This window comes from Sceloporus undulatus, chromosome 5, assembly GCF_019175285.1.
Source record: "Sceloporus undulatus isolate JIND9_A2432 ecotype Alabama chromosome 5, SceUnd_v1.1, whole genome shotgun sequence".
NCBI lineage: Eukaryota > Metazoa > Chordata > Lepidosauria > Squamata > Phrynosomatidae > Sceloporus > Sceloporus undulatus.
In genome coordinates, this window is record NC_056526.1 from 183,235,183 (window position 1) to 183,248,416 (window position 13,234).

At 41.0% G+C, this 13,234-nt stretch overlaps 1 protein-coding gene across 1 annotated transcript in view; it reads right to left on the reverse strand.

The window, feature by feature from the left end:
- The window catches only part of SHROOM3 (shroom family member 3), a 136,937-nt gene extending 124,046 nt beyond the window's left edge, over nucleotides 1-12,891 (reverse strand). The window contains exon 1 of the mRNA XM_042470082.1: nucleotides 12,827-12,891. Within this exon, the coding sequence (XP_042326016.1) occupies nucleotides 12,827-12,885 (59 nt within the window). The 5' untranslated portion in view covers nucleotides 12,886-12,891. The remainder of the gene's footprint in view (nucleotides 1-12,826) is intronic.
- Nucleotides 12,892-13,234: the final 343 nt, after the last annotated feature.

A 13,234-nucleotide genomic window follows, 5' to 3' on the forward strand; every position in this document is an offset into this window, starting at 1 on the left:
GGCTTGGCGGGCCGCATGTGGCCCGCGGGCCATAGGTTGCCGACCCATGGTCTATATCTAGTTTAACTGCTGGACTATGACTCTGTAGGTCAAGGTTTCAGCCATAGAAATCCACTGGGTGACCTTGGGCAAGTCATTCTCTCAGCCCCAGAAAAGCCCGTGTTATAGTTGCCAGGAGTTGGAAATGATTTGAAGGCACACAACAACCAGAGTGCCAACTAGAACAGGAAAATCAATTTAAGTATTTGGCAAGTCTTAAAGCAGTGATTTGTCAGCTACTAATATGAAAGCTCAAAAATCAACACAGAGAACATTGAAATTTGCTAGATTTAAAGAAGGCAACTTGATTGTTTATGTAGCAAATGTTATGTCATATATGAGGCAAAAATATACGATGCTTTAACAATAAACATGCAGAGGTCTATACAGAACAATTTTTGTGAAGTTTACTGGTTCACCCACCAGGTATACCTACAACTTCTAGACAGAGATTGAATGAATGCTGATAATGCATTTTATTTAGTATACCATTTTATTTTGCTTTGTAAATACTAAGCACTTGATTTCATTTAGTAAATCAATGTATAGCAAAATCTGAGAAATTCTTCTTCTAAAAATACTTGGTGAAGCAAATTGTGTAAAAAAAAAAAAGTAGACCTGACTCAATCATTTCACCAGTGTTTATATCATATTGTATTTGTTGCTGTGTACATTCAAGTCATTTCCAGCTTATGGGGACCAACTTGGCAAGATTTGTTCAGAGGAGATTTGCCATTCCCTTCCCCTGAGGCTAAGAGCATCTGACTTGCCAAGGTGACCCAGTGAGTTTGATGGCCGAGTGGGGAATCGAACTCTGGTCTCCTGAGTCGTAGTCCAACACCCAAACCACTACACCACGCTGGCTCTCCTTTTATTAGTCTTATTGTTGCTTTCCTTTTTTGCTGTTTTGTACTTGGTTGCCTAATAAAACTGAGTTAAGAAACTCCGTATGTATAATGGATTATTGGGCTGAACCTGGTAGCTGTTTGTTGTATTTATTGAACAAACTGTTTCAGGGTTTTCTTTTTCCTGAGCATGGCAGTCTCTACCTCCACAAACAAGTCATCAGCACAAGGGAAAGCAGATTCTTATCAGTTTGCCATTTGCATTCAGAGTAGCTTCTGACTATTGCAGAACTGAACACGTGCTCTTGGGGGAAGCACCACCCTCGCTCTGCCTCAGTGACTATAGCTTGTTTACAACACATCAAGTATACTCAAACTCATCATCCAGCTCATATTGGGTTCACAAACCTCTTTTCCTCCTGTGGAGAGACTGGAGGGAAGAATCAGGAGTGGTTTTGCTGCAGGCCACTTTGAAAATCATCACACTGGTTTGGGAGTCATTCTGCCATCAGGTTTTTTTAGTGCAATGATGCAAATCATCTCACTCACACATTCCAGGTTTGTTATCCACACTATGGAACTGCATCAAAATGCATCTCTGCAAGTTCTGTTGCTCACACATGCAAGCATACGAATAAAGATGGAGGCGACGATACATATGCATTTAGAATACACTCAAGGCATGCAGAGTTTTATCTTGGGTCTATTTGCATCAGTTATTCACACTAGAGACAATGTGGATCTTTTTTAGAAACTCAGGAGAAGCCCCAATATTGATTATCCTTGATTAAGTAGGTGTTTGGCAGCCCACCCCTAACTTACTTGGGTGCATTCGGGATGTGTGTGAACAATGGAGATTCAACCCGGATTCATCCTGGATTATTTTCACCACCTGAAAACCCCTGAAGTTTCCCATACCTCTTTCACAAGCACAGTGACAAACGCACACACTCTCTTACATTTCTGGGCACCCATTCTGAAGAAATAGACCTTATTCTATGAAACCTTATGCTACACTTTCACACAGTTAGTCTCAAAAGTGCTACAAGATCCCTTATAGGAAGAGAGAGAGGTCCAGTGTCGGGTGGGGGGGGGGAGATGTGAGGTCGAACTATTGGATAAGAAAAGGGTCACCCACCCTAGCATATCCATCCTCTTCCACAAATACCCGTCCCTTAAATTGATCAGCAAGGAGATATTTGGGGAATGTATTTGTAAGCAAGCATGTGAGCAGGCATATAGTTCTATAGAGAGCCAGCATGGCATACTAGTTTGAGAGTTGGACTATGACTTTGGAGACCAGGGTTCAATTTCCTGCTCAGCCATGAAGCCTTGGCATGTCGCATGCTTGGCCATGAAACCTTGGGCAAGTCACATGCTCTCAGCCTCTGGGGAAAACAATGGCAAAAACTCCTCTGAACAAAACTTGCCAAGAATAGCCCATGATAGGGTCACCATAGGTTGGCAATGACTTGAAGGCACATGACAACAATATAGTTCTGCCCTAATTACTTTCCACTCCTACTCTGGAACTTTGATGTGTCATATTAAATATCTAAACATTAGAACTAATTCACACTTTGCATGTTAAGCTCAGACACAAAACAAAACATTATTTAAAAAAAATTAATAATGTTAAATCGTATGTTTTAGCTAATGTTTTTGGAATTAATTCATATTAATGTGTATTTTTAATATGTCATTCGTGGTATTGTTTTTACTGATATGTTGTACACCGCTTTGATCCTGAGAAAAGCGGTTTATAAATAAATAATTTATTATTATTTATTTATCCCCATGTTCACATGACAAATCAGAGGCTCAGATTTGTCCATAGTGTATGGAACACATGCACTGAAATAGACAGCCTCCCTGTAATAAACATAGAATGGGGTCAAGCACATGGTGCTTACACAAACTGCCACGTTGGTTGGCTATGAACAACAGCGCTGTGTTCAACATCTCATTGTTATTGGCATATAAAGTTCTATGCAACTTGGAATCAGGTTGTTTAAAGTGTGGTTGAGGTAAACTCCCTGCATGAAGGGCTTTTTTTTTTAACTCACTGCGGTTGTACTGCTGTTATTTTTCCTGCCACACCAAACACTATAGATGCTGCATTTTGAACCAATGATTGTTTTTTTCCAGTGTTGGAGTACCATTATATATTTCAATTACAGGCATACCTCAGTAAAGCCTCTGATAAAGAAACTTCTTTTTACAAAATGATCTTATGGTCATGCAGTCATTATTGTCCTCTGTCAAGCTAAAACATTTTTAGGAGCATCAGGACTGGATGGATGGTGAAGTAGGGTGGGAGAAACACAGACTTTCAGGGTCAGGTCGCAGAAAGCAATGCTATAAAGATTCAGTTGGAAAAGAGTGATATTCTACTGTAGCCAGTCCTACTGTGGTTGTGTATGCTGCTCTACAACAGGCAAAGTAAACAGCAAATGCCTCCAGTAATCCTTACTAAGCTTGCATATACAACAAAACAGGGAGAAAAGGAGAAAGCGGATAAGCCTACCACAACAGCTATCCCCAGCATGTTAAAAAAGCATAGAACTGTAAATCAAAATGGTAATCACAAGAAAAATGAATGCTGATGAAAAAAACAAATTCTGGAAGCATTTTGGAATCTTTGCAATAGTATCTGGAAGGTTCAAAAAGTTTTTGCTTACCTATGCAAGGCTCACCTGACCTGGTTGTTTCTATTTGTCTGTGCATATCATTAGATTTTGGGGGGTGGGGGCGGTGGAATTGCTGAAACATGTTGAATTGGATAGGAAGCTATCTGTGTTTTTTATATTTTATTATTATTTCTATCTCTGGTACCAAATTTTCCACTTCATTAACTGAGGTACACCTGTAAACATTATTGACAATATTATCTCTGGTTGGGAATGGATTTACAGCCAGACACTGAAATTACAGGTAAAACTGCCATATACATGGACTTTGATGCCCTTGATAAGCATAGACAATACTGTAAGGAGGTGGCATTATGTATGCAACAAGTTACTAATAAATAAATGAAGTCCTGTAGCTCTTACACTATCAGCATGCTTAGATTATTAGCAACACTATTTTTATATGATACTGGTAATCCTATTGTGTGAATGGACCTTAAAGCACAACTTTTATACCAAAGAGGGGTAAAATGGGTTTCCCAAATTGACAATATAACCTTGGTGCCTTGGGATAGAAGCAAATCTGCTCCTTGATTTCCCCAAAAGAGATCTCTGGATCTTTTACCTCTGACTGGCCTCTGGAAGGTTCAGAAAGTTTTTGAAACTTTTGACGATAGTTGCTTAGGTCTGAGCAAATTATAGTCTTCTTAGGATATATATATTTTTAAGCAGCTGAATCTTACTAATCAAAGCCATGCAGGTGCCTGAGAAGATTATTACTGTGGAGTTTCTGTTGTGCATATCCTTATCTCTGTTTCTACCCCCCACTCCATTTTCATGGATTTGGGTGAAGATCCTTGGAGACTGGAATCCCCATTGGACTGTGGGGATCTGCTGAAAGCAATTGCTAGAGAAGGAATTGCAATCACAAAGGATTACTCTTTTAAAGAGCTTTTAAAGTTTAATGAAGGAGGTTGCCAAGCATCTTTCAATGAACCAATTAAAATATCACTCATCTTTTTGATATGCCCATTATTCAGACTGTCTCAGCTGACTGCCTCGCTGGAAGGTAAAACCTTTCATGGTTAAATGCAGAGGGGAGTCGGTTGAGGAAGATAGTTGTGTGCAAAATTCACTATGCATAATGCTGACCCAGTTGTCTCCTGCCTCTGAGGCCAGCTAGTTAAAATTGTGGGGCTGCCATGCCGCTTGGTCGATGCTCAATACTGATGACCAAGCACTACATCCTATTCCATGATTCATTGGTTTAGGCACTAGATCCTGACTTATCTTGGAAGTTAAGCAGGGGTCAGACCTGGTAAATACTTGGATGGGAGACTGCCAAAGAATACCAGGTGCTGTAGGCTATGGTGTGGTCCAGACTGGCACTTTGTGCCAGTCTGTCCATGTACTAAGGTTGAGCAGAGGCAGAGTGACTGCACGCCTTGCAACCCTAGTACATGGCGGTGGCGTAATCATGGCAGCCTCCCATCCACATGGGTGCCGCCATGATGATGCCACGCATGCGCCATGTCCAAACAGCACAGCACTTGCATGATGTCTCCACATCACCCCAGGCTGCTTACGGGGGCCTGACTGTAGCACAGGAAGGAGCTCCGAAATGGAGCTCTTTTTGGGCGCATGCATCATTCCCGAAACAACCAAACTGCTGCGGGCCCCTTTCTCCTATGGCTCTGGTTCCTGGGGTGTCCATGGGCATGAAGCTCCAAGGACACCCTTTTTCTGTGCCACAAAGAAGCGGCATTTTGCCGCTTCTCCATGGTCTGGAAAAACTCCTGATTGGGGCTTCTGGGCTGCCAGTGAGGCTGCCCTGCCCCCAACCTGGAGCTAAAAGGGGCACCACAGACCCACCCCTTTGGAGCAGTCTGTACCACGCCTATATTTCAGAGGAAAGAACTGACAAAATCACCTCTGACTATTCCTTGCCTAAGAAAAACCCTATGAAATATGTAGGATGTATAACACTCTTTTGGTTTTCTTTATGTGATTATTTATATTTCACTAATAATAATAAAAATCATTTTTTTAAAAAGATACAACTAGTTACAAAAAGAGAGAGAGAAATTCATGGAGTTGCCATAAGTCAACGGGTGACTTGAAGGTACGCATGGATACACACTGCAAGAAAGATGCTCGAGTAGCCCTTTCATTGGCAGTTTACAAGATGAATGATACAGTTCATCAAGTTAAGTCTGCTTATAACTGCACTTCTGTGCAGGTTGTATTCATTTTGATGGCCCTCATCCTTGAAGGAAAAGAAGTTCACCTTGTTTCTCAAGCCCTCTTCTTTCTGTTTACATGCTGTGACCTCTCTTTGCCTTGTCCTCTTCCTCTTGATTCATAACTAAGAACATGCATATTGTACATTTCTTGAGGCACTCGTATTTTTACTGGTGTCTAGAGGCAAACAGATATCAACTGAGCAAGTAGCTGAGCAAGAAAAAGCAGAATGGCCATAGACACATGGCCTCAGAAGTCAGTGGGGACAGACTGTCTGAGAACAATCCAGACTGAACATGAATGGGGATGAATTGCTCAATCTGTGAAGCCAGGACATTCTTAAAGAAGTTTAAAGGTTTTTGGATAGACTGGTCATTTGTAAAAAAACTCTAAGAATTATGGCATGATGTATCTCTATGTTCCCCTGTTTATATTCATTTTCACTGAAATTTCATTTGCCTGGTTCTAATCTGATTTGTGCTCTTGGTTCACTGATTAAATTGCATTTGTCCATTTGTCTCCAATGAGTGTCCAAAAGTCAGCAGTTTGAGTCAATTTTAAACATACATCCTTATAAATGCCTTGAGGTGAAGATCAGAACCCCCAAATGGACTTCAATTGATTTTGTGGGTCACGTGACCTTTGATGAAGTGGTAGGCAAAATGTCATCTTGTGGCCACTTACAGTGATGGTGCTCAATTGCAACAAAATACAACAGCACGTGTCTGCCTCTCACATGCTGCCATAGTCATCTAATAACAGAAACCTATAAGGTATGGCACTTTATGTGGCATATATGTGACAAGAGTGGTACTCTACACCATATGAATTAAGAGTGCCACATAAATATGAGCTGTGGAACAGTCATGCCTCTTTCATTGTAACTAACGTTGATGAAGGTTGCCTTGTGAGGGTGGACAACTGCAGATGTAGACAGCTAGCAGCAATGCAAGTTTTAACTGTGTTTAAACAGGCTAATATGACCACATCAGAGCTTGGAAAAGATACTTTTTGGGTATAGTTCCAAGAATCCCCTCACCAGTTTGGCCATACAGGATGCAGGATTCTGAGGGATGTAACATACAGCGCACTGGCATTATAGGTGGGTGTGCCATACGCAGCTTCCAGCATATGCTGGAAGCTGTACCGGAAAAACTCCTCTCACCCCCCCGAAAAAGTGATGGGGGTGCGCCCGCATGCTGCACCGCATGCATGAGCCCATTACCTCTAATAGGGCTCGAGCATACACATTTTTTCCCTTACACGGGGGGGGGGGGGGCAGAACGGATCCCCATGTAAGGGAAGGGCACACTGTATTTCTTTAAAAGGTATTTTTAAAAAATTAACTTTAAAAGGTAAAGGCATCTGAGTAATTAGACTTTACTCTACGAAATATCATGCTGCCAACTCTTTCCTTCAATTAGTCTCAAAGGTGCTACAAAATCTCCCTAAATACTGATTCTACAGACTAACACTTTCAATTCTTTGAAAGGTATCTTTTTCAAACTCTGAACTACATTCTGTTTAGACTTTTTTTTTTCCTGTAAAAGCAGGCTAATCATTATCAAAATGGTCCCATACCTTCCAGCATCCAAATTTGGCAAGGGCAGTCCAAATTAATCCTCTGCCATCCCACTTTGTCAGCTGGTTTTCAAACGTCCCAGTTTCTCTCTCTTCCTTCCACTTTTCCCCTTAGTTTATTTTAATTGCTGCAAACTGAATTCAAAGCATAAAAATAGTTTGCACTCAATTAACTCAGCTGTGGGGAGAGGCAAAGAGAGGATAGGCAAAACCTTGCCCTTAGGCATAGGCATCGGTGAAATGTTAGAGGGTATGTAGAAGGTACCTTAGTTTACTTTAGGGGTTGGAATTATATGGAGTGCAATTTCCAACATTACTCGCCATTGGCTATATTGGCTAGGGCTGGTGGGGTTTGCAACATGCAAAGGATGTACCAGTGGTACTCAAACTTTTTACCCTTGGGACCCCACCTACATGTAGACATTATGCCTCTGCCCTTCGATGCAGTATATGAATAAAAATATTTTGTTTATTTAGTGTATGTCGCACTGGTTAAATGCCAGAACTGCAGCCACTCACTCACAAACCACAAGGTTGTGAGTTCAATACCAGCCAGGATACCAACTCAGCTTGGTAACCTTCTGTAGGTTGCTAAAATGAGTATCCAGCTTGTTGGGGGCAATTAGCTTACGCATTGTAAATCACTTAGCAAGTGCTTAGTGCACTAATAAGCAGTATAGAAATATACTTGCTATTGCTATTTTCATTGGCACGTTCATGTATATTTATATTTTAACATTGTATAAGGAAAGAACATTGTTCAAACTAGAACAGTTTTAAGTAAATTCAATATTTAACTCAATGCATGTGTAAATTTTACACGTAAAAAGGTTTGGAAAGAGGAGGGGGATCAGGGCCTCTGAGTCTCATGCCCCCCTTTAGCAACTCTTGCATCCCCCTTGTGGGTCCTACCCCACCATTTGCAAACCACTGGGGTAAACCATTCCAAGAAAAATTTGTCCTCTTTGATCAGGAAAAAAAGGTTAAACTTGGCTACCAACTGAACTCAGTCATACTAATTTATGTGCCATTTATTAAAGGAAGTTTGTTTTGCCCTGCTTGAATGCCTCTGCTTCCTCCTTCCTCCCCAAGAAGACATTTCTGCCCAGTGAATCCATGTTTTGGTAGACTGTCAAGCAGAAACATTCCCACTCATTACTCCCTGGTTATCCTAGCATGGCATACCAAGATTCACCGATTCATTACACACAAGGTCAGAGCAAGCAGAACAGTGTATGAAAACAACAACACTAAGCCGACAGGCCACACGGCACAAAGCACACCATCCTTGGCACTACTAGGACTTTGTGGTTTCCGCCTACTCTCTCCTTCTACTCCACCTGTCTTCTGATTCCCAGCTGGCTTTAAGGTGGATGAGTTAAGATGCAGCTCTTTTTATTTCGTAATTGAATGGGATTAAGATACATGCAAACAGCATTTCAGGTTAGAATATAAATTGACTTTAACAAAAGGTTTATCACATACATGTTAATTCAGCTTACCTCTATCCGGTTTAAAATTTAATTTGGGCAGCATCCTGATGTTACTGGATGGTTTTTACCACTGAATTTGCTGCCCTAATATAGTCCAGGTCCATCCCCGCTTCTCCTGGCTCTTTTTGGATCCAGGAGTTTTCTGAGTTAAGAAAATGGCAGCCGGAGCAGCTCTGAAAGTGGGGATGGACCCAGGCTGTATTCGGGTGGCAAATTCAGTGCTAAAAACCATTTGGTAACTTCAGGATGCTGCCAGAATTAAATTTTAAAATGGATAGAGATAAATTGAATTAACGCTCATGCAGTAAGCCTTGAAGCTACTTTAACCAGTTTGCAGTTGGTCAGTTAAGACTTGGGAAATTGCTAACAATTTATTCCTATCAATTAGATTTTATATCTCTTTTCTTCAGGAAGGGCCCTTCCCCAGTAGAATTCAACCAGAATTAGAAAATGCATTATAAGCTTTCTCTTAATTCGAACACACACACACACATACAGACAAATATGTATACAAGTACATTGAATGCATAAGAAGGGACCTGCTGTATCAAACCAAAAGACTATTTACTCCAGCACTCTTCTACAATAACATGCCAGGTGCCTAATATAAATTCACAAGGAGGACACAGAAACAATACCACTTTCCCACCTCCATTTACTACCATAATGAAACTGGTATTCTGAGGCATGTGTTCAGGCACATGTCCATACACACACATCTGTCCTTTACACAGTCTCCTTAATCAGTTGTCCTTTGAAACTCAGTTTCCTGGGAGGAGGCTATATCAGTTTGTTGCAGCAGAAACAAGAATAAGTGGAATGCCATCTCAAGGACCAACACATCTATTATGGCATATCATGAACTGGAAAGTTGCCATGAGATTCTTTCACCGTAAGCGTCTTTCGATCTAAGAGGAGTCAAGGAGAGGCACAGTCACTGCAGGATAAGATATAGAAGGGGCTCAAACTGGGCCTTTCTCAGGCAAATGGAGTGCCCAAAACTGGCTCCAACCCATCTCCTACTGGGGACAACAACAGAATGGGATGCATCTAGGGCTATGAGGAAGGGTTGACATAGAGTATGTGTGTGCATGTGTGCACATAGAGACATATACATCACCAAGCTTCTCTTTGCTATCAGCAGGGTGCCTCTGCCACATTCGAACTCCCATCCTTACACACTGGATCTGGGGTCTGAGGGATGTCCTACTCATTCATTTATGAAACACATTCTCTTCTGGGATTTGTCTATATGAATTATTTACTTCAAATCCCACCCCCACCCCCACCCCCAGTCTCATTGCGTCCTATTTACATGATACAAGGCCAAAACACAAACCAGGGACTGACTGACAGTAAAAACTATTTGACAATGAAACATGCTCTCTCTGAATGTGGTGGATTCTCCTTCTTTGGAGGTTTTTAAACAGAAGCTGGATGGCCATCTCTTGGGAGTGGTTAGACTGTGTATTCCTGTATGGCAGGGGGTTGAGTTAGATGGGGTCTCTTCCAGCTCTAGGATTCAATGATTCTATGACTGTCTTCACGATGGCTTCACCCAATTTGGCGTTTCCGAATATAAAAATAGTTTTTTGTTGGTTTTTCGGGCTATGTGGCCATGTTCTGGAAAAGTTTATTCCTGACATTTCTCCAGTATCTGTGGCTGGCAACTTCAGAGAATGCTGGCATGCTGGCATGAGAGTGAGTGGGGGAGATATATATATATGTACAGTATATGTATATGTATATGTATATAGTGTGACCCTTGGTTGAAAGGATGTGGTTTACATGTTAATCCATGTGTTGGTCTCTTGTTGAATGGCAAGGCCTCTGGGTGTCTATTTAATTAGTGACCCATTGTTTGCTGGGCCAGCCACAGATGCAGGTGAAACATTAGGAATAACTCTTCCAGAACATGGCAAAAAACTATAGATGCTGGCCCTGAAAGCCTTCGACTTCACAATGAATTTAAAAACCTTATCTTCTACTCCTGGATTTCAGGTCTGTCCACAGTGATGATAGGTGGCTGCCTTCCCATGCACGTCCCTGCAAGCCACCCAGTGCTGCTTGTATGGGTTCGAGTCACTCTGTGAACAAGGTGCCCAGCATCACTAACATGGCTGGGCACTATATTGTGAATTTAACATCAGTGCTGGGTGAAGACCGGGGATTGCACAGGAAGGCAGCTGCCACCATTGCAAGAGCACAGGTAAAATGGAAGGAATTCAAGGGGAATTGGGGTCCAGAATACTCTGGAGGCAGCCCAAAGTACAGTCAGTCCCCCATATTCACATGGCTTGAAAATATTTTAAAAATATATAAATTTCCAAAAGGAAGCCTTGATTTTGCCATTGTCTCGTACATAAAAGTTAAGCATTTTACTGCTCCACTGTATTTAATGGGGCTTGAACATCCACAGATTTTGGTATCCACTGGGCGTGTGTGTGTGTGTGTGTGTGTGTGTGTGTGTGTGTCCTGGAACCAAAACCCAAGGGATGCCACTCTGGCCAATAAATACAAGCCCCAGTTTCAAGCATGCTGACAGAGTATGCTGACTTTCTACCTACCTTTGCCTACATATCTGTGGTCCCCTCATATTAATATAAGACATTATAAGTTACTGTAAGCCCCACAACACATTTATTACTTCAACAGCACATGCCATTTGCATTTTAATGGAAATGTTGTTATAATAATTTTGAATGCTTTTTTAGTTTAGTTTGAGTGAAGGGCACTTTAAGCACCATTTGGGTAGAAAATATACTGACAGACAGTGATTAATTAAAAAGGAAATTAAGTATTACTTCTTTAGCATGCATTCAACACAAGGGCATAGTGAAGCAGGCTGGACTGAGAATATGTCAGCTGTCTACCTTAAGGCCATTCAGTGAAGTTTAGAATAAATCAGAATTTGAATTTGTGTAATCTGTAGATAAATCCCTATAAAGGAATTCTGTTGCACTTTGGAGACTGAGAAAAATAAATTTCTAGCATAACATTTGTTGGACTCTAGCCCACAAAGGATTCCTTTATATCTTTTTATGCTGAAACAGCTGTACAGAGCTGCATTTTTATAACAATAGCAATAGCATTTACATTTCTAAACCGCTTATCAGTGAACTCAGCACTCCCTATAAAGGAATCCTGTTATACCTTGGAGACTAAGAAAAATAAAAATTTAGCATAACTTTTGGTGGAAAAACAGAAATTCCAATAATAATAATAATAATAATAATAATAATAATAATAGAGCATATTTATATTTCCTGCCTTTCCAAAGATCAAGGCAGGATTACAACAATAAAATAATAAGGTAATACAAATAGTACAAAATATTAATACAATCAATAAAACACTAATATTGAATTTACCAGTTGCTATTAGTACTCTAAAATCAATTTATCAGTAGTCAGTGATCACAGTCGAGGGGGTGGAATATTATCATTAACTTTTATATAGAATCTGATGGATAAGCCCACTGGAAGAGATCCGTTTTGAGTGCCTTCTTAAGGGCCTCTAAGGTAGTAATGCAACAGATCTCTTCCGGTAGGCTATTCCATAATTTTGGAATCACTGCTGTAAACGCCCTTTTTATGCTGAAACAGACGTACACAGCTATATTTTTATAGCAATAGCATTTGCATTTCTATACTGCTTATCAGTGAACTCAGTACTCTCTAAGCAGTTTACAATCTGTAAGCCAATTTCCCCCAACAAGCTGGGGACTCATTTTACTGACCTATGAAGGATAAACCTATTCTGCCATCTGCCATACCACAATAGTTTCAAGATTCTTGCTGGCACCTCATTAAAACTGCAATAGAATTATTATAGAGTAAGCATGTTGTAGATTGTGTCCTATATTGTGATTGTATCCAAGCTCTTTAAAGCCAACCACAAGGATTTGAACAGGGCAAGAGGGCAGTACATATGATGTGGTTTCCAGAATTTGCCCACCCATCACAAGATAGCAACCCTTCCAAATTAAGGTACAGACCTTGGCTTCGATGTCCAACAGGCCAGGAACTTCAGAACACAGTGCAGATTGGAAGGCATAGTGAATTTTCCCACGTACCCAAACTGCAAATCTGATGCAGTATTCGCATCTGTGTTGTAGCTTAGTCACAGAGTTGGAAACTGCTTGGAAAGATATTCCAGCCCACAGAGGAGAAAGGATCCAAGTGGTGTGCCTTCTGTTGTCTTGCCTTACAAATGCTGATGCTGTTCTTACTAACAGCCTATTGCAGCATACACCTCTGCAGTCATCAGTATTGCTCCAGGCTCTCAGCAATGATGGGGTTCTGAGGCCACAAAGCACAAGACAAAAGTGACTGGGCAGGGAAGGGAAACCTCAAGGAATATTGTGATGACTGGTGCTGATTTAATCTCACTGAAAGAGTCTCCA